This window comes from Carassius gibelio, chromosome B22 (genome assembly GCF_023724105.1).
Source record: "Carassius gibelio isolate Cgi1373 ecotype wild population from Czech Republic chromosome B22, carGib1.2-hapl.c, whole genome shotgun sequence".
Lineage (NCBI taxonomy): Eukaryota > Metazoa > Chordata > Actinopteri > Cypriniformes > Cyprinidae > Carassius > Carassius gibelio.
Genome location: NC_068417.1, coordinates 31,931,268 through 31,951,333, shown reverse-complemented (window position 1 = coordinate 31,951,333; position 20,066 = coordinate 31,931,268). Strand labels below are relative to the sequence as shown.

At 37.1% G+C, this 20,066-nt stretch overlaps 2 protein-coding genes across 3 annotated transcripts in view; both read right to left on the bottom strand.

Annotated features, from left to right (window-relative positions):
- Positions 1 to 990: 990 nt before the first annotated feature.
- LOC127988250 (gastrula zinc finger protein XlCGF57.1-like) lies at positions 991 to 6,799 on the bottom strand. The gene is made up of 2 exons (XM_052590895.1): positions 6,569 to 6,799; positions 991 to 5,956 (listed from the first exon to the last, which is right to left on the bottom strand). The coding sequence occupies exons 1-2, from the start codon at positions 6,675 to 6,677 to the stop codon at positions 4,611 to 4,613; spliced, it is 1,455 nt and encodes a 484-aa protein (XP_052446855.1). The 5' UTR covers positions 6,678 to 6,799; the 3' UTR covers positions 991 to 4,610.
- A 5,701-nt stretch (positions 6,800 to 12,500) lies between these two features.
- The window catches only part of LOC127988240 (zinc finger protein 62 homolog), a 33,475-nt gene continuing 25,909 nt past the window's right edge, over positions 12,501 to 20,066 (bottom strand). For both annotated transcript variants that reach the window (XM_052590878.1, XM_052590877.1), the window contains exon 5: positions 12,501 to 16,073. In XM_052590878.1, coding sequence (XP_052446838.1) covers positions 14,569 to 16,073 — 1,505 coding nt within the window. In that variant the 3' untranslated portion in view covers positions 12,501 to 14,568. The remainder of the gene's footprint in view (positions 16,074 to 20,066) is intronic.

The window sequence follows — 20,066 nt, the reverse complement described above, 5'->3', positions numbered from 1 at the left end:
ATGGTTGTTTCAACAAGACAATGACCCAAAACACACTAGTAAACGGGCAAAGTCTTGGTTCCAAACCAACAAAATTAATGTTATGGAGTGGCCAGCCCAATCTCCAGACCTTAATCCAATTGAGAACTTGTGGGGTGATATCAAAAATGCTGTTTCTGAAGCAAAACCAAGAAATGTGAATGAATTGTGGAATGTTGTTAAAGAATCATGGAGTGGAATAACAGCTGAGAGGTGCCACAAGTTGGTTGACTCCATGCCACACAGATGTCAAGCAGTTTTAAAAAACTGTGGTCATACAACTAAATATTAGTTTAGTGATTCACAGGATTGCTAAATCCCAGAAAAAAAAGTTTGTACAAAATAGTTTTGAGTTTGTACAGTCAAAGGTAGACACTGCTATTTTTTTGAACACACCCCTTTCAACTAATTGCCCAATTGCACAAACTTAAGAGCGTGCATATCATGAATGCTGGGTCTTGTTTGTTTTCTGACAATCTACTGAACCTACTGGTAACTTGTTTGCCACGTAGCAATAAAAAATATACTAAAAACCTTGATTATTCTGGTTAGTCACATTGTACTGCTATTATTTTGAACAATACTGTGTATATATATAATTTTTTTTTTTTTTCAATCTTTTTGGCCTTCGGAATTTATTGTTATTAAAATGATTTTTAAACTGTAGCCCTTGAGCTTGTTTATTTTGCGGTGTAAATTTCCTCATGGTTTTAACATGTTTTGTACCAAGATCATACTCAGTATTTCTTCTATTTTTCTCTAGTCGCATTATTCAGCAGGGTAACTAAATTACGCCTACATGCCTCATCAACGGAACTTTGTCAGCATTAGGGATCTGCTGTTCTATAGAAAGCCAAATTCCTAATAAAGTTATCTGCTCTTTTCTGGGCATTAATGAGGGTTTTTGTCCATTCTTTAATTTTATCGTCTATATCTGTCAAATTCCTCATCTTATCCAAACCCTCTGAGGATATGGGTTGACCTGTACAGGTCTGCACTAACCTCGTAGCGGCGTCTCGGCTCAGCTGCACATTCTCAGCCGCTTTCATTCTGTGTTCTGCATATGCACTCTGGTCTTCGTGCGACTTCTTATTTCCTACCTGTTTTCTAACTGCTTCTGTTAATTGTAATTCCAGCAATTTTGCATGTACACTATTCTAGTTTTCTTCTGTTTCTTGTGAAGTTACAACTTCAATTGTCTGTAAGAAGTTGTAAATCCAGGAGTTGCTGGCCAAATCCTGACTGTTTTTCTTTACTTTGTGACCTGACCATCACAACCCTACTTAATTCTGTCTTCCAGTCCTATTACTTCTGTACATTTTAGTATTTCTTTTCTTTTTCCAGATTTTTAATTTCTGATTTTAGTGAATGAACTACTTTTTCCAGTTCTTTAACTATTTTTCTATTATATGCGTATCCTTCTTGAAATAATGTTTGTTTTCCCGTTAGACCATCCTTCTGTCCGAGCGACTCTCTGGACAGATGGGGAATGGCTTGCTGATTTCATCTGTCCCTAAGTCAAACTTCAATCATTAACAATCTTCTGGTCCCAATGTCCTCATTTCTCACTGGTAGGATTTTTGAATAAAATCCCTTTTACCTGAACTTCTGGCCAATCATTCTCTATTTGGTTTGTCGCTCTTTTTAATTCCATTTGCTCTCCTCTGTTATTCCGCAGTCTAGATTATTTGTTAATATTTTCTGTTTCGCTAATTTCACTATCTTCAAAATATAGTGAAGAATCTTACCTGTCTGAGTCATATATAACTCCAACACCTTGGATTCGTCTTCAGACTCTGCTTTTCGCTGTTCTTTTTTTCTGTCCCCTGCAGGACCATTCCCGACATCTGAGGGGATCCTGGCTGGTTGTTGTCCTCCCTTTTCTCAAGAATTTTTTCCAGTTCATCCTGATTTATGTTAGTCATTAATAAATTTATGGTCAATTGACCTTCATTTGACATATCTGTAATTCCCGATAGTATGCCTTCTAATATTGAATTAACTGGGTGTTTAAATTGTCCTGTACCCATTAAAGTCATATGTATTTGATTCTCTCGTCTGCTTAGTGTTTCTTTTATTACTGCTGTTGTTATTGTTCTGGCCTCTAACCAGGAGTGTTCTGCACTACAGAACTCGTCTCTGTAATCAGTCATTACTGTATGCGCTACACATTTACACAGTGGACGGCCATTGAAAATTACCCAAGCTGTTCCAGAGCCACTTATCATTAGTTTATTTCCATTTAGTATTACAACGCCTCCTTCAATTCTTTCGATTAAACTGTCTAAGCAGTCTTTTCAGTGTTTCGTCTATTTCCGCCCTTTCTGGGCTTTCTCACTGCTTAGTCGTCTTTTATGTAGTAATTTATATAGTACCTCAGCTATTTAACCGTAAGCCTAACTATGCTTACTCTATTCTGGCCAGTAATTAGACAATTAAAGCACGTTGGGCACCATGTTTTATGGTGTCTCCTTTATCTATACATCTTTAACCTGTTTCTTTATTATTCTCAGGTAGGTAAGGAAAGCCGACCCTGGACAAAACTATAAGCATTTCAAAATACTTACAACTTGCTCAGTAGACTTCCCTGTGGTCAGTTCTTGCTTACGGCTCTTAAATTACTACTCTTGCAGACCATAACTTGTCAATAAAAAAAATACAAGTTTTATTAAATTTAACAAAAGTTATATCAACGTACAATAGTAAAGTTACAAAATCAAGGTATAATCAGCTGGTATCAGGCATCGAGGGATACTGTGTTTGTTCAGTATCCATCCGTCGAGTCTCTCTCTCAGTCTTTTATACACGGACGTCGAACGCTGGCTCTTCTGATGTCATCAACTCCTCTGCCGAGGCTTTCAGTTGTTTACTTCGCATTGCTTTAGCCCTTTTCCTCTTCTTTTTCTTCTTAACCGTCTGTGAAATACACCTTAACTACTATATTGTCCATTTATCATGAAAACTATTTCTAATACATAAATGTTTCTACTCTAAATCAGTCACTACATACATTTCATGCAAGTAAGCAGTTTTCTTAATGTTAGTGAAGTTACACAATACATTTTCCATATAGCATTCATCACAGGGTTACATCTTTGTACTTAAGCAAAAGCATTATTACTACTTAGGTTACAGTATATCTGTTTATAGCTAATTAAGCATTAATCAATACAGTACAATTGCAAAATCATCATCTCCATTAACAATGTCTTCAGAAGTTTTTTTTAAAACAGTCGATGCAGCATATCTAATAAACAGAGGTAAAGATTTTACAAACCCAGTGCAAATGATTTATTGAATGTATAATCTTTCGAATGGAATTAACTATCCATTTAATTAAATATTAAGTGTCTGTATAATACAGTGTTAATTTTTCAATTTTCAGGACTTTTATTTGTTTAATGGGTGGCTATGCTAGACAGGCCAATGGAGGTTCTGCCACTTTTTAGAGCCTCTCATTATAATAAAACTTCTCTATTTAATGTAAGTCTATGGGTGATTCAATGCTTGTTGTGTTAAGTTCTTGAATTCCACAGTATCACAGATTATTGCACACCAGCAGCTTGTTTAAAATGAAGTGATAGTTCAAGCACTGGACATGTGTGAGTAATGGTGTGCAGTTGCTTGGTGTGCTTTTTTTCTAGCCCTTTAGAACACATCAGCTGTATTCTGGTTATTGTGGAGCATTATGGGCTGAATGAGTGCACAGACATTTCATACAAAGTCTGTCCTAGACAAGATCAGTCTCATTTGGGGGCAAAAATAATTAATTATGCATTTAAAAGCTCTGAGAAAATGAAAGCATACAAAGTCCAGTTGTTGACCCAAAGACCAGATATGATGAGTGAAGAGATGCACAGTGTTGGGCAGTAACGCATTACTTCGTAACACGTTACTGTAATTTGATTACTTTTTAGTAACAGAGTAATTTAATGCATTATAATAGTCAAAATAATAATTAGAGTATAGTTATAAGCTGAGGTCTCTATACGGTTCTGACATGTTACATTGCTGACAGAATGCAGTGTTTTATAATTCAGAGATTGTAAAAAAGATGTTGCACACAGCTGGAGAGAATCTTCTGCACAAAGACAATATTCCATTGACAGAACACACATGAAAGTCTAATTACAAACTATTATACTCTTTATTCGATCACTAAAATCTAAAAGGTTACATGCTTGATAAGATTTGATTCCTCATGCTGCAACTGTGAGAGTATTGTTTAAAATTTGTTTCATCAAACTTTACTTAAAGCATATAGAAAAGTCAAGCAAAAGACAAAATGAATTGGGCAGATCTGTGTTTTCACTGACGAGTCTCTGATGTGGTTTCTCTTCAGTGTGAATCCTTTCATGTGCTTTCAGGGTTTCTGCCACATTTAATTTCTTGTTGCAGTAAGAACACTTAAAATGTTTTTTTGAACAGTGATGTTTTGGTGCTTTCAGTTGAGCATTTGTAGTATATGACTTCCAGCACTTAAAACAAACACATCAACTCTTCCTGCATGGATCACGGTGGTCTGGTTTCTTTACTGCATGGGTCTTCATGTGCAGCTTCAGGTGATTTTTCATAGCGAAACCCCTTCCACACTAATCACATGTGTGTGGCTTCTCTCTATTGTGGATCTGCTCGTGTGATTTCAGATGTGCTGACAAACTGAATCTCTTGTCACAGTGTGAACACTTGTAAGGTTTCTCTCCAGTGTGAATCCTCTGGTGCCGTTTTAAACGGTTTTCCATAATAAAAGTCTTCCCACACTCAAAGCACATATAATCCTTCACAGCGTTATGTAATTTCTGATGTGATTTTAAATTTTGCAGCAGGGAAAAGCTCTTTCCACATGAAGAACATGAATGAGGCTTCTCCTTCATATGAACTGTCAGGTGTCTCTTCAGGGATGATGTCTCAGGAAATGTTTTGCCGCATTGATCACATGCGTACGGCTTTTCTCCGTTGTGGATCCTCATGTGTACTTTAAGGGTCGATGAGTGAGTGAAACTCTTTCCACATAGATCACATTTGTGTGGCTTCTCTCCCGTGTGGACACTCATGTGGGATTTAAGACTTTCTTTGTATGTGAAACTCTTCCCACACTGAACACACGCGTGTGGTTTCTCTCCAGTGTGAATCCTCTCATGTCTTTTCAGTTTTTCTGACAGACTGAATCTCTTGTCGCAGTGTGAACACTTGTGTGGTTTTTCTCCAGTGTGAATGATCTGGTGCCGTTTTAAATGGGATTCTGAATTAAAAGTCTTTCCACAGTCACAGTATATATGAGCTCCTACACCAGTATGTGTTTTCTGATGTAATTTTAAACTATCCAGCCGTGAAAAACTCTTTTCACATAAAGAACATGGATGTGGCTTCTCCTTCATATGAACTGTCAGGTGTTTCTTCAGGGCTGATGAATCAATAAATGTTTTAAAGCATTGATCACATGCGAACGGCCTCTTTCCAGTGTGGATTCTCATGTGAGCATCAAGATTTGGTTTCCCAGAGAATGTTTTTTCACAGTGATCACACACATACGGTTTCTGTCCAGTGTGGATCTTCATGTGTCCTTTAAGGTGTGATGATTGCATGAAGCCCTTCCCACACTGATCACAAATGAATGGCCTCTCTCCAGTGTGAACTCTTTTGTGATACTTAAGATATTGCTTGTTTAAGAATCTTTTTTCACAATGGTCACATTTGAACGGCTTTTCTCCCATGTGGATCCTCGTGTGTAAGTTAAGGCTTTCTTTTTGTGTGAATCGATTCCCACAGTGATCACACTTGAATGGTTTTTCTCCTGTGTGAACTCTCATGTGAACATTAAGATGGCTTTTGCATGAGAAACTCTTCCCACACTGAGTGCAGGTGCATGATTTCTCAGCTCTTCTTTTATTTAAAAAAATATTTTTAGTTTCCGAGCGACTCAGAGGCTTTTCATTTTCTGTCAATAAAATAGAAAAGATAGGTTTAAGTGTGGGTTAAGGTGTTGGAGATGGGTCAGCACTGTAATTATAAATGTAATTAGATATATTATTTACAGTTGTAATTACATGCAGGTATTTTAAAAATATAAGTACAACCTAAAAACATATGTACAACAATAAGTGCATTGTATCAAATTATTAATTTAAATGTAAGCAATCCGTAGTTAAGGCCACCTTATCTAAAAATCAATTATATGACCCTGAAACCTTGCATGTATGAGGTACATTGATTTTCCAATTATTATTTTTAGAACATTTTAGCCATAAATTCCATTTTTCTGTATTGAAAACTGTTAAAAGTTTGAACAATGATGACAATTATCATTTGCACTTTATTTTACAGTATGTGCACTAGGGCTGTCAAAAAAACTTGAATTTCGAATATTCGTCCAATTAAAAAAAAAAATAAATAAATCCACATTCACATGCAAAAATGTCGCATTGTAAACCGAACTTTAGAATGTTTTAATCTGATATAATGTCCCTTTTACTTATTTTAAGAACGGTTCAAAACCTTTGAACTCAAAAGCTTAGAAAACATTTAACATTCTTGTGTAACAAACACCAACCTCTCTGTTCTTCAGTGCGTTTCATTCTGCAGGGTTCTGGATCACACGTTCTCTCGGTCCTCCTAAACTCTTTGCAGATTTCACTTCTTCCTGATGATTTGATGCTCATCTGCACTAGTAAGCTGATGGGGAAAGTCCAGCATTTATTAGGGAGTAGCTGTGGGCGGAGCTTCACTGACTGTGAATTACAGGAGGCGGGGCTTCATTGACTATTGCAGTTTGGTTGGAGAAGCTGATCTGTCAAAATCAGAATAAATTATTATTATATTATAAATTATTATAATAAAGTTACTATACTATGTTTGATTTAAAAGGGTAAAAACTTTAAAAAGGTAATAATGACTGTCAGAATTAAATTACATTTACAAAACGGACTTATGTACATAGAAAGTATATTAAATACAAGTAAAAAGTCTGCTTTTTCAAATAACTTTAGTGAAAATCAAATATCCAAACATGAGTGAAATAATGTTCCAATGGCATTCATTGAAACAGATTAATTTGTCAAAATAAAACCACATACTTATTCTGAGCTGTACTTGTTAAAATATATATCTAAGAATAAGAGATCAGACTAAATTGGATTCTGTTTGAAAGTTTTCCAAACTTCTTGCTGTCGAATGGGTCAAACCTAGTGGTTTGAAGGATAGTAGCAAAGTAGAAAGACTTACAATGACAATGAATGAGTGTTTTAGGGGTGCACTGTGGTCCTTGAATAGAGTCTTTTAATATGATTAAATTGAATATTCTTCTAAATATGACACAGGATCTTGGGACAAAGAAATTATTGTTACACTTGACATTTTATTTATTTATTTTATGCTCAGAAAATTAAACATTTATTATTAATAAATAAAAAAATTATCGCCAAAAAAATTGGTCTTTGACCCATATTGGTACATTTAATAATTTGTACGTCTATCAAAAAGCAACTGATGCTAATTCACATGCTAATTCTTTTACTGCTAATTCTAAAATTATTATGCTTCCTTATTAAAATATCGACAGACATATAGAAAATAGTAAAAAAAAACTAAGAAAGTAGAGTGAGAAATAAGCGATAAAGCTTTAGATTAAAACCAACAGTGTACCACGCAATTAAGCAGAATTTACATATTTGTAACTATACTTCTGTGCAAACATACCTGTCCTTGTTATATGTAGTATACGTGTATGTTTAACATCTGAGTGCTGTACTTTAAATTGATCCCTTGTTATTAATCTTTTTGTTACTCTAGTTTAAGTGTAACATTCATGGGATGTGATTTAAAGTGATCCCTTGTTTCCCTCATAGGACAGGAGACCGAACTTCAATGCCTTTATGGTATCGAATGAAAAACTTAGATACTATGAGTATCAAAAAAGTATTTATCTTTCGGTGCCAAATTTTGGTTCCAAAAGCCAAGCGTTTTTTTGCCAAAGCGGCTGTGTCTGTGTGAGCTTGTAGCATATGTGCATGTAAGGACCTAAATTTGCTGTGATTTGCTGTCCATCACCACGTGACGTGACGGGGAAGATTTCTGAAGATACTCGCAGTCACACAACACAAGTGTAGTTGTTTTTTTCTCAAAACGTTTCCGTTTTACAATGCCAAAGAGGTCTAAAATGTAGCTACACTTTATAAAAGTGGATGCCGAGTCAGCAAAGTGCAACATATGCGATAAGAGTATTGCAACCAAAGCCAGCAATACCACCAATTTAATGAAGCATTTGTTTGGGTGAGTGTTTTGCCCTCCCTCCCTCCCTCCCTGTTTAGTTTGGTCTACTCCATTGCGTATCTTGAAATGCCCCTTTCACGTCGTTTAAAAAACAGAGAGAGAGAGAGACAGATTTATACGGTACAGCGAATTTCTCTATGGAAACAGGAAACTATATACTTCTGGCTAAGTCTGTGTCTCTAAGAAACTTAACAACAAATTTATAAATGTTTCTGGATGCTTTCCCTAACAAACATTGCATTGTAAAATTATTCTGATGGACACTTCTGAGAGACTGAAAAAGCTGGTTTCTTTCTTGGCTGCACTGAAATAAAATATGTTCTACAGTTTCTAAATGACTACAATATTGGCATTTCCCTGTTGGATGTTTCCCTATTATCTTCAATGAAGAATTGAGCCCAGTGTGTCCTATTCTTAACCGTGTAATTATACTTTCTTCTCTTCTACTCCTACACTCTGTCCTTCCTATATCCATTTCTGGTTGTATATATTATAGAAACGCCTCCCTTTATCTTGATCCACCCAATACTCCTGCCATTTTGATCTTGAATATGCTTTAATGAATGTTTTAGCTTCAGATTTGCTGTATGGAACTTGTAATATACTATTGTGTTTCAGTGTTTATTTTGCAAGTTTATCAAAGAACCCAAAGGTACCCAAAGAAACCTGATTTTTAAATCCTTTGCGTTTAACTTATGCAAAACCAGACACATTTTATGAATTATATAATTTCTTATAGATTTCCCAGTTTTTATGTTTTCTAAAGCTGAATAACTATAAAATATAATAACTTAGTTATCACGGAGTTATTTAACTCATTTCCCCCTACCCATTCCAAGGCCAACAAAATTGCAACCAGCTCTGTTGTGTATACTGATAAATTATCTGTTATTCTTTCCTGACATATTACCCCATTCTTTGGAATATATACTGCTGACCCAGCGTGTCCTGTCTTTGGATCCTTAGAACCATCTGTAAATATGAATGTTTAGTCAGAAAAATGCATATCCAGATAATATTTAACAATATCTCTCACTGCTACTTCCTTTGACTTACTTTTGATTTCCTTATGAATGCCTAAATCTACATCTGTTATAGGGAAAAACCATGGTGGAATAGGAGGGACTGAAACCGTTGAACAGTACTTTATGTAACCCTATATTCTCAGCTTTCGCATCGCCAATCCACCCAAAACTTTTGTAATTGGATTTTCTATGTTCCCAGCAATCTTTTAAGATAGCTTTAGCTGGGTGGCTATCAACTTGTCCCTTGGCATTAATCCAGTATGCTAACATCAGTTGTATACCCTCCTGATCCTCAAAGGCATCTCACCCATTTCCACTTGCAGAAGATACCAGGGATGTTTTAAAAGATCCACTACATATCCTTAGAGCCTGAGCTTGCATGACATCCAATGCTTTGATGTTAGACTCTGCTGATGACATATATGCTATACACCCATAATCAAAGACAGACCTCATTAGTAAGGTACAGAGGCGTCAAGATTCAAGATTTTTATTTGTCATTTTTCAAGAGCGCCATTTTTTATATGTGTTAACTATCACATATTTTCTAATATAATGCACACATTTTTTCCACAAAAAATATCCACAATATTTGATCATTTGTCTTATTTATTTTTCTATCTGAATGAATTGAGGAAGCAACATAGGTAAGCCTAGAGATACCTTCTGCTTTGGCCAGCAAAGAATGACCTTTAAGAGCTAAATCCCTCTGTAACCAAATATTAAATCTGCTCTTTACTTTTTTTGATCACAAGATTAAAATCTTGTGAGATTCTGTCTTGTTCATTCTTGGAAACAGCCAAATAGATTGGAGCAACCTTTACGGTTGCGTTTGGTGGTCAGTTTGTGTGTAATATATAATAATGTCTGTGCATAAATGTCCTATTTTATGAACCATACATTGTTGAAGTGATTTTTAATTGGTGCTGAAGAAAAACAAAATCGGGGTACTCCATGTAGCAACAATCACTTTCTGGGGAATAATTAACTCAAATGAAGTGAATATTCATGAGTCTATGAATATAACGTGCTTATTGCTTACAAATATTAAATTACCCAAAGAGGGAATATTTAATCATTTAAAGGTAACCTTTACTGGAATTAATTTAAGTTAATCTAGACAATCTGTTCGTCCAGCGAACTGGAAGCTAGACTTCCTTATCAAAATTCAATAAAAATACCCTTCTTACAAACTCCAAGAAATATTAATCTTCTGATCAGAAAAAAAACAATATTTTCTGTGTCTGTAATACTTAGATTACTGAAATTAATTCATATAAAACAAAGCTCGTAGCTTAGATCACACGATTCATGGACTTCGATCTCAATGAGCAATAAAACATTTCAATTCAAGCAAATTATGGTATTTAATAAAAACAGACTAAAGAGTAGCTACATAACTACAATTCACACGGAGTAAATATGAGTTTATAGCAAAACGAAAGTACAATTTAAACAAGATAAACGAACAAGAATAGTAATGAGATAGAGAGGGAGAGAAATGAGAGAGAGAGAGGGGGAGAGAAAGTGAAAGTGACCATCTCAGCGTGACAATTTTCAAACAGTTAACTTTGCAAGAGACCCCAAGTCATTGAATAATTTCACAAACATGGAATAGCCTAGACAACCTTAAACAGCAAATTTAGTTGCGATATTAGAAAGTACTTGCTTTGATCTGGCTCTTGTGTGTAGCTGAGTTCAAATTGTCCGGTCCGTGCGGCTTCAGCGTGGTTCTTTCCAAAGCAGATGATGCGCGAGCTCGATGGTTAACGCGAATGTAAAGTTTGCCAAAAGATGATTAGACTTAAGTTCGTTCGGCTCGTGAAGACAATTGAACGAAGTCAAATATCAGAAGACAATAAAGAAAATAAAAAACGAAAAGTAAAGAAGAACAAACGGAAAACTTCTTGAAGTCCGGCTGCTTTCTCTGGCAGAATGCCAAGAACACAGGTTTCCCTTTGTTTTTATGTAAAAGTTGGTTTACACCTATCTTTCCGTATGAACCAATGAAGTGTAAGAAACTGAGGCCGCCCACTGGTCTAATTTATGGCGATGACAAAATTAAAAAATTTTCCTTAGCAAGATCGTTCCTCTGAAACAAGGCATCTTTTTGTAATTTGCTGTCAAGATTCGTTACAGTCATGTTTTTACGACACCAAAAACTATGATTTTGTAAATCAAGTATACAGAAATACAGGGTTGTTCCTAACTACATGCATATAAAGTTTGTTTAAACACACAGTAACATTCATATATTCCACTATGCCACATACATACATTTGAGCACATAAAGGGAGACATTAAAATGCATTTAGAGGATAGTGATAGATAGTGAATGCGTGTGTGTCTGTTCTGTGTGATCGCGCCGTGAGTGAAAAGGGCGGGTGTTTGTCTTTCCTTTGAAGTTCGCTCTTGTATCTTCTGGATAGTCTCCAAGGTGTTATAATTCTCATCCACGCCATGATGTTGCCGTCATGGCGGCGCCTGGGTGGTGAGTTATGTTGGAAGATGTTGTTAAACAAAGGTCCTTGTTTTTTTCTTTAACTCACGTTCTGGTCTTTGAGTGCAAAATGTGTTAGAGAGTCAGGATTCATTAATATGGAACAGATGGTTGAATACCATCCGCTCATTGGTGTTACATCCGTAATTGTCCACAAAATCTATAACTCCCATTCCAACCTCTCCCACCGACATGGGCGAGACCAAACAGTTGTCAAAGGATGTCAGAGACAAAACTGTAGATCTGAACAACACAGTATCATTATTTCTGTGTTACAAACATTCAAATCACTTAAATACTGGGATAAAAGTTTATAGTTCCGATATAAACTCTGATGTGTATGTTAGCGATTAAAATAGAGGAAATCACATTTTGAAACTAATTTGACACTTCAAATTAAGATTTATCGAATGTATTATTACACCATTAGGTGGCAAAATGGGGCTGTTAAAATGTATTTGTCTTTAAATCATTTTAGTTGTCTAATCAGGTTTTTTTTTTTTTTTTTTTGAATTTTGAGAGAAACACACCGCTTCCATTGGGGTAGGGGAAAAAAACATCAATCCACAACCATGCAGTTCTATTTTGCACACAAACACATCTTAAAGAGTCCAGTTTTTATGTAGCCTGTTGGCTTTTGTTCATGGTATTTAGCTCCAATAAATGGTTTGCAAAAAACAGACACAGGATAAATGTTTGATATCATTATTTAATCACATTGGAATCAATACAATTCAAATAATACCCAATCCTATTTATCTGTACATACATTATACTGTCTATTGTATTTTTTCTATCGTGTATTGCCTTTACACATTTATTTTTAATCACTTATTTTTATTTTGTGTCTCTATCGCTTGACATCTTAAAGCTCTTTCTGATTCTAAAAAAAGTGCATATAGTTGCAATTTTTTTGTTAATTTTCAAATATAAAACTTTTCAAAAGGTTTTCAGTGAGATTCTCAGTTCTTTTTTAACATTGTCATTAATGTTTTCATCTGCCTTGATAATACTTATAATCGTGATCGTGAACTTTGGTCACTATAATTGTGATATGAAATTTTCAAAAAGTTCCGTCCAGGCCCGGATTAGGAATTCAGATGCACCTGGGCACAATGTATTTTTATGGCCCCTAGGCACAATGTCCATGTCGATATAATCAAAATATGAGGAGCAATTCATTTATTGCATTTGCATACTTTATGAGGGAGGGGTTATCTTCATCACAAAGCAGTTCATTGATGTATGAATAAAACAGTATTGGAGACAGGACGCATCCCTGCGGTACCCCAGTATTTAAAACCAAGCAGTCACACATGACATTATTAATACAAACAGGCGGAGGTCAATCTCTTGATAATTCCTTAATCCATGATATCATCCAACAACTAACACCTAAATCATAAAGGCGAGTATTACTCCATAAAGAGTATTCTAATACATACATTTTGGCTTATTTAGATAATGTTGAACTTTATTTATATGAGGGAGGTGTCCACAGTGCTCCGACTGGCCCAATATCTAAACAGTAGGGAGTCAATGGATCTCCCTTACACACTGTGCTCCATACATGCAAAGAACTGATGTGAGCGTAATTGGACTAAAGTCATTTGCCAATTATTCCAGAGTGAAGATACAAAATCATCCAGTTTTTCAATGGTTCAATGTCAGTTCAGTCGCAAGACGAGTCTGTTGAAAGTGACATGACTTCAGCTTTCTTCATGTCCGATAAAAGACTGGACAGACAATCACCCACCAATACCTCTGTTCTTCTTGTTACCATGCAATCGGATAATGGCACCTTCTTTAATAGCTCCGCATCCATTAAAGTTTTTTTGCTCTGTCATCGTGATTTAAAACATCCTTCATGTGAATTGCAGTTTTTAATTAATGCTGCATCCGTGAATGGCTTTTTGGTTTTTGCCAGGTTCCAAGCCACATGCATTCACCTGCAAGGATGTGTTTTTGTGAAGAACAGCAACTGATTGCTCGTAAGCTGCCACCAATTGTGTTACCTTCTGTTTGCGGCTCTCACAATGTTCTAGATAATTGCAGTAAAGATTGCTGTGCAATGTATTGAAATAGCGTTAAATGTTAGTCTGCATGCATAACATGGTGGCTTTGAATTGTGGTGGTCAGGCAAATAAAATTAATTTGTTCAGTCCATTCACATTTGTATAGTTTATTTTGTTTCCACTTTTTTTTAATACTTTTAGACTAAACTGTCAATGATGCTTTATTTTAATTTTCACCAACATTACCTTAATAGCACTGCTTGAAATTGGCAAAGGCTGCCAATTGAGGAACCCCAACATCATATCTCATAATAATGACATCATATCTCATAATAATGACATCATGTCTCATAATAATGACATACTTTCAAGCCACCAACAAAATGTTCTGTCACTTATTGTGGTTGTTAGGAAACTACCTTACACAGAAGAGACTGTATTGCTCAGCACATAGAGATGAAGAGCTTACTTCGATTTCAGCTGTGATTGTTCTGAGTGAATTAAGAAGACAACACTGTGAAACTATATGCACAGATAACCATAGTCTGGTTTCTTTATTGTATGAATCTTCATGTGTAGCTTCAGAATCTCTTGGTGCAGTGTGAACCGTTTGAAAAATTTTCTCCAGTGTGAATCCTTTGGTACCATTTTAAATTGACTGGCAAAGAAAGTCTTCCTACACTTAATGCGAATATGAGCTCTTACAACAGTGTTTGTGATTTTAAACTTTGCAACTTCCACATTAAGAAAGTGAAAGCGGCTTCTCTTGTGTATGAACTGTCAGGTGTCTCTTCAGGGATGATGATACAAGAAATGTTTTACCACATTGATCACATGCGTACCGATTTTCTCCATTGTGTTTTCTCATGTGAGCATCAAAACTTTGTTTGCGTGTGAAGCTCTTCCCGCACTGATCACATGCGTACGGCTTCTCTCCCGTGTGGATCATCATGTGTGCTCTAAGACTTTGTTTGCGTGTGAAGCTCTTCCCGCACTGATCACACGTGTGCGGTTTCTCTCCAGTGTGGATCTGCTCATGTCTTTTGAGATCTACTGACCAACGAAATATCTTGTCACAGTGTGAACACTTGTAAGGTTTTTCTCCAGTGTGAATCCTCTGGTGCCGTTTTAAAAGATTCACTGCAACAAAAGTCTTCCCACACGCAAAGCACACATAATCTCTCACACCGTCATGTAATTTCTGATGGGATTTTAAACCATCCAGCCGTGTAAAACTTTTTTCACATAAAGAGCATGAATAAGGCTTCTCTTTCAAATGAACTGTCAGGTGTTTTTTCAGGGTTGACGAATCAAGAAATGTTTTGCCACACTGATCACATGCGTACGGCTTTTCTCCACTGTGGACTCTAATGTGAACATCAAAACTTTGCTTTAATGAGAAACTCTTTCCACACTGATCACATGTGTACGGCTTCTCTCCCGTGTGGATCCTCATGTGGATTCTAAAACTTTGTTTGCGCATGAAGCTCTTCCCGCACTGATCACATGTGTATGGCATCTCTCCAGTGTGGAACGTCTCATGTCTTTTCAGATCTACTGACCAACGAAATATCTTGTCACAGTGTGAACACTTGTAAGGTTTTTCTCCAGTGTGAATCCTCTGGTGCCGTTTTAATAGATTCACTAAAGCAAAAGTCTTCCCACATGTAAAGCACACATTATCTTTCACAGCGTCATGTAATTTCTGATGAGATTTTAAACCCTCCAGCTGTGAAAAACTCTTTCCACATGAAGAACATGAATGTGGCTTCTTTATATGAACTGTCAGGTGTGTCTTCAGTTGTGATGCTCTAAGAAATGTTTTACCGCATTGATCACACGTGAAGGGCTTTTCTCCAGTGTGGATCTTCATGTGTCGTTTAAAGTTTGTTGAATGTATGAAACTCTTTCCACACTGATCACAAGTGAACTGCTTCTCTCCAGTATGAACACTCATGTGGAACACAAGACTTCGACTGTAATGGAAGCTCTTTCCACATTTATCACATGCATATGGTCTCTCTCCAGTATGAACTCTCATGTGAATCTTAAGACTTTGTTTGTATTGGAAACTTTTTCCACATTGATCACACGTGTGTGGCTTTTCTCCCGTGTGGATTCTCATGTGAATCTCAAGAGCGTTTTTGTATCTGAAACTCGTTCCACACTGAGTGCAGGTGAAAGATTTCTCAGGTTTGACATGAGGTTTCTCCTCCACTTCACTCATCTCGTTCGCTTCCATCAGGTCTGAAAAGCAAGAAAAAAAAAAGTTTACATAAACCAAAATTATTCAAAAACAGGAATCTGAATTGAAAGGACAGAAAAGTGAGCCATGTTTTAATGGCAGAAAATAGACAACTGTTATATAAAATTCTAATAATTTTGATGATTTTTTATCAAATTTATGTATCCCTGAAACGTTGCATGAATTATGTACATTGTTCATTCCTTTATTGCTTTTAAATCATTATGTTTTTAAAGCTTAGGTAGTGTAGTGTTTCTGTAGTTAGAGCTAGGAATGCACCAATATTGGGCCCGATACAGAGCTCCTGTACACAAACTCGTTAAAATGTCCCGATATCAAATGCCGATACCACACAGCATGTGATAAAGAAACGCAGACAACAGAACAACAAACAGCAGAATGGAGATACTAGAGATTAAGGATGTCTAAGAAGTATATGTATGCAATGAATATGTTAAACATTCAGTATTAACATCTGTATAGCTTATGCGCGCGAGCTGATAAGCAAAGCACACTTAGTGGATTGAGCGTGCAGCAGCGCAGATGAGATTGAGGAGGATATAAAGTCAAGCTAAAAATTATTATTATTATAAGAATTTTTTTTTTTTTTTTGCTAGTGGGTGCAGGACACTACAGTTTATGTAAGTGAAGATAGCAAAATAAAGTAAACCGTGACAAATTCTACCCAAAAATTCATCATACAGTGGACTACCAGTAAAACTGATACAAAAATTTGGTACCAATTAGTAAGACCGAGTCTGGGAAGCAATTTGAAGATTATTTGAAGATCAGGTTTGCAGGAACCTGGATGATACCATGCCCAAGGCTAAGGGTTCCCCAACTAAGTATTGAGAGTTGTGTAAATACTGTCATACAGCTGTCTGAATAGTTTTTGGTTGATTGTAATCCTTTACATACCTTTCTATCAAAGCTATCTAACATGATCAAGCTTAATTTGATCTGACACATTTTTATTCTTGTTCTTGGTTCTATTCCATTATAATTTTCTAAACTACAGCGAATATACTGTGATAATGTGAGAAATGTTAAAGGTGTCTGAATAAATTTTTGTTTGACTATCTATTTGATAAATTAATATAATCAACTAACATTATACATACTCTTTTGGTTTATGTACCCAATATTTAAAAAAAAATGTACAAATGGAATAAAAATATTGGTATCAGTACTGTGTATCGGCAATTACCAAAAATAAAAGTACCGGGCGAGTACTGGAAAAAGCGGTATGTCAGGATAGTACTCGGGAGACAGAGGTGGTTGAATTCAACACAAAGTCTTTATTGAGATAAGGGTTCGTGAGAGGTAAGTTGAGGGTAATTTCTGGTGCGGGTTCTGTGGAGTTCGTTTCTGTGAAAGCCAGGTTAGTTCGATAAGTGTCACGACGTCAAAGCCACACATTTAATTGATGAATATCAATACTTGTCTCTTCTTCTTGCAATGGAAGATCAATGCTCAGAGAATCACATGGGCACTCAGGAGATATCGAGGTTCATAGGAGAATTCAGATCACGGATAATGCCATGAGCGTTCTGGAGACAGGAGAACAAAGACACACAGGTTAGCTTCCAAAAGGTAAGTATACGTTACTGCTGGTGATTCTTCGAAGACGAGGTGAGCTGGAGACAAGATTGTGAGGTCGTGGGTGAGTGTCTTATAGTGCCATGGTGATGGAGATCAGGTGCAGAAATTTAGTACTCGGGGGAGTGTGAGCATTGATGATTGGCTGGGACCGGGTCTGCCTGGTCCCTGACACTACACCTCCACATCCAGGGTTCGCGCCAGCACAAGAGTCCGCGTCTACACCTTAACTGTGTAGATGGGTTCAACGTCGATGGGCGGCAATGGGGGTTCGTCGTTAGGGACCGGGTCTGCAGAGGGAACAGAAACAGGTAAGTGATGGGGTTTCAAACAAGGAGATGTGAAAGGTAGGGTGGATCCGGTACTGAGCAGGAAGTTGGAGTCAGTAGGTGACAGGGTTAATCTGTCGTTCAATCGGGAATGGTCCTATGTACTTCGGGCTTAATTTCCTACAAGGCTGTCACAACCGGATGTCCCATGTGGATAACCATACCCTTTGGCCAGGCTGGTAGGTAGGGGTTTCCTTACGATGAGCATCTGCGAAGCGTTGATGGCGGTTTACAGCTTGCTGAAGGTGGCGGTGTGCTTGGTTCCAGACCCATTCACGGGTCACAAAACCAGGCATTTACTGCAAGAACGTTAGAGGGCTCTCCAAACCATGGAAACAGGGGAGGTTGGTAACCAAGAATACATTGAAACGGAGTTAAATTAGTAGATGTTTGTCTGAGGGAATTTTGGGCATATTCGGCCCAGACTAAGTAACTGTTCCATAGATTTTGGTTTCTGTGACAAAAGGACCTAAGGAAGCGGCTGATGTCCTGGATCTTACGCTCCGTTTGCCCGTTTGGCTGAGGGTGGTAACCGGAAGTAAGACTGACTGTGACGTTGAGGAGAGCAAGGAAGGACTTCCAAACCCTCAAAATGAACTGAGGCCCCGTCAGAAACAATGTCTTCTGGAATGCCAAAATTACGAAAATACATGATTAAACAGAAGTTCTGCAGTTTCAAAGGCTGTGGGTAAGCCTTTCAGGGGAATCAGTCTACATGCCTTGGAGAATCTATGTATGGCCACAAGGATACAGGTATTACCATCAGACGCTGGGAGATCGGTGACAAAGTTGATGATCTGCCTGGTCTCTGATACGGTATCGATGCTTCCCTTGTTAGGTCTAGGGTTGTGACGACCAGATATTCAGTATCGGTATCGCTCCGATTCCGCCATTTTCTGCCGGATCACGGTATTGTTCTGAAAAGACTGATCCAAATCCGATATTCAACATATATTGTGTGTTATCATTAAGCCACACAAAAACATTATAAAGCACCATAAAGTTTCTGTGCACTATTACATGTGTTCTGAAACCATTACACAGTTTAATGTATAGTACAGATTAATATTTAAGTCAAGTCAACGTAAACTCATCCTCCATTCAGCATTCAAACTGCGTGTCGCATTCGGTTACAACAGTCAAGATGATGAAAATCTCTCCAAGATGATTTAATGTTCCTAATATTATACCTGACCTGATAAAGAAATAATTTGCATAAAAGGACTTTACATAGCTTGTTTCTAAATCGTGTTCTTTCGTGAGTATTGTGCCAAAGGAGTATACTAATGGAGAACATCGGAAAGATAAAGAAGTAACAAATTATTAAGAGCTTTGTATGCAAGAAGTAAAATTTTGTAATGTAAACTATAATGAGCAGGAAAGCCAATGCAGGTGAAAAGAACTGGAATTGTGTTCGAAAGTATGTGAGCGGGTAACTGAAGCTGTCTCCATCCTTCTTCAATGACTACCATCCAGTTGCACTTAACTCCTATTCTCATGAATTGATTTGAACAGCTAGTCATGCAACATATCAAGTCTGCCCTTCCCACCTCCCTGGACCCCTTCCAGTTTGCATATCGGTCCAACCGTTCAACTGAGTATGCCATCGCCATTGCCCTCCACTCAGCACTCTCACATCTAGACAAAAAAAGACTCATACGTCAAAATGCTGTTCATAGACTTCAGTTCAGCATTCAACATAATCATTCCTCAACAGCTCATTCACAAACTCGTCCAGCTGGGGCTTCAACACTTTGCTGTGCAACTGGCTGTTGGACTTTCTTACTGGAAGTCCTCCGGCAGTATCAGGTCAGCAGCAACACATCCAGCACCATCACACTGAACACTGGGGCCCCCCAAGGATGTGTGCTGAGGCTCCTCTTCTTCACTCTGCTGACCCACAACTACACACAGACACACAACTCCAACCTCTTCATTAAGTCTGGACAAGTACAGGAGTGAGGTGAGGCGCCTGTCTGGGTGGTGCAGTGACAACAATCTCTTTCTGAATTTGGAGACGATAAAGGAGATTGTTGTTGAGCTTGATTATGTGATAATGACCTCCGA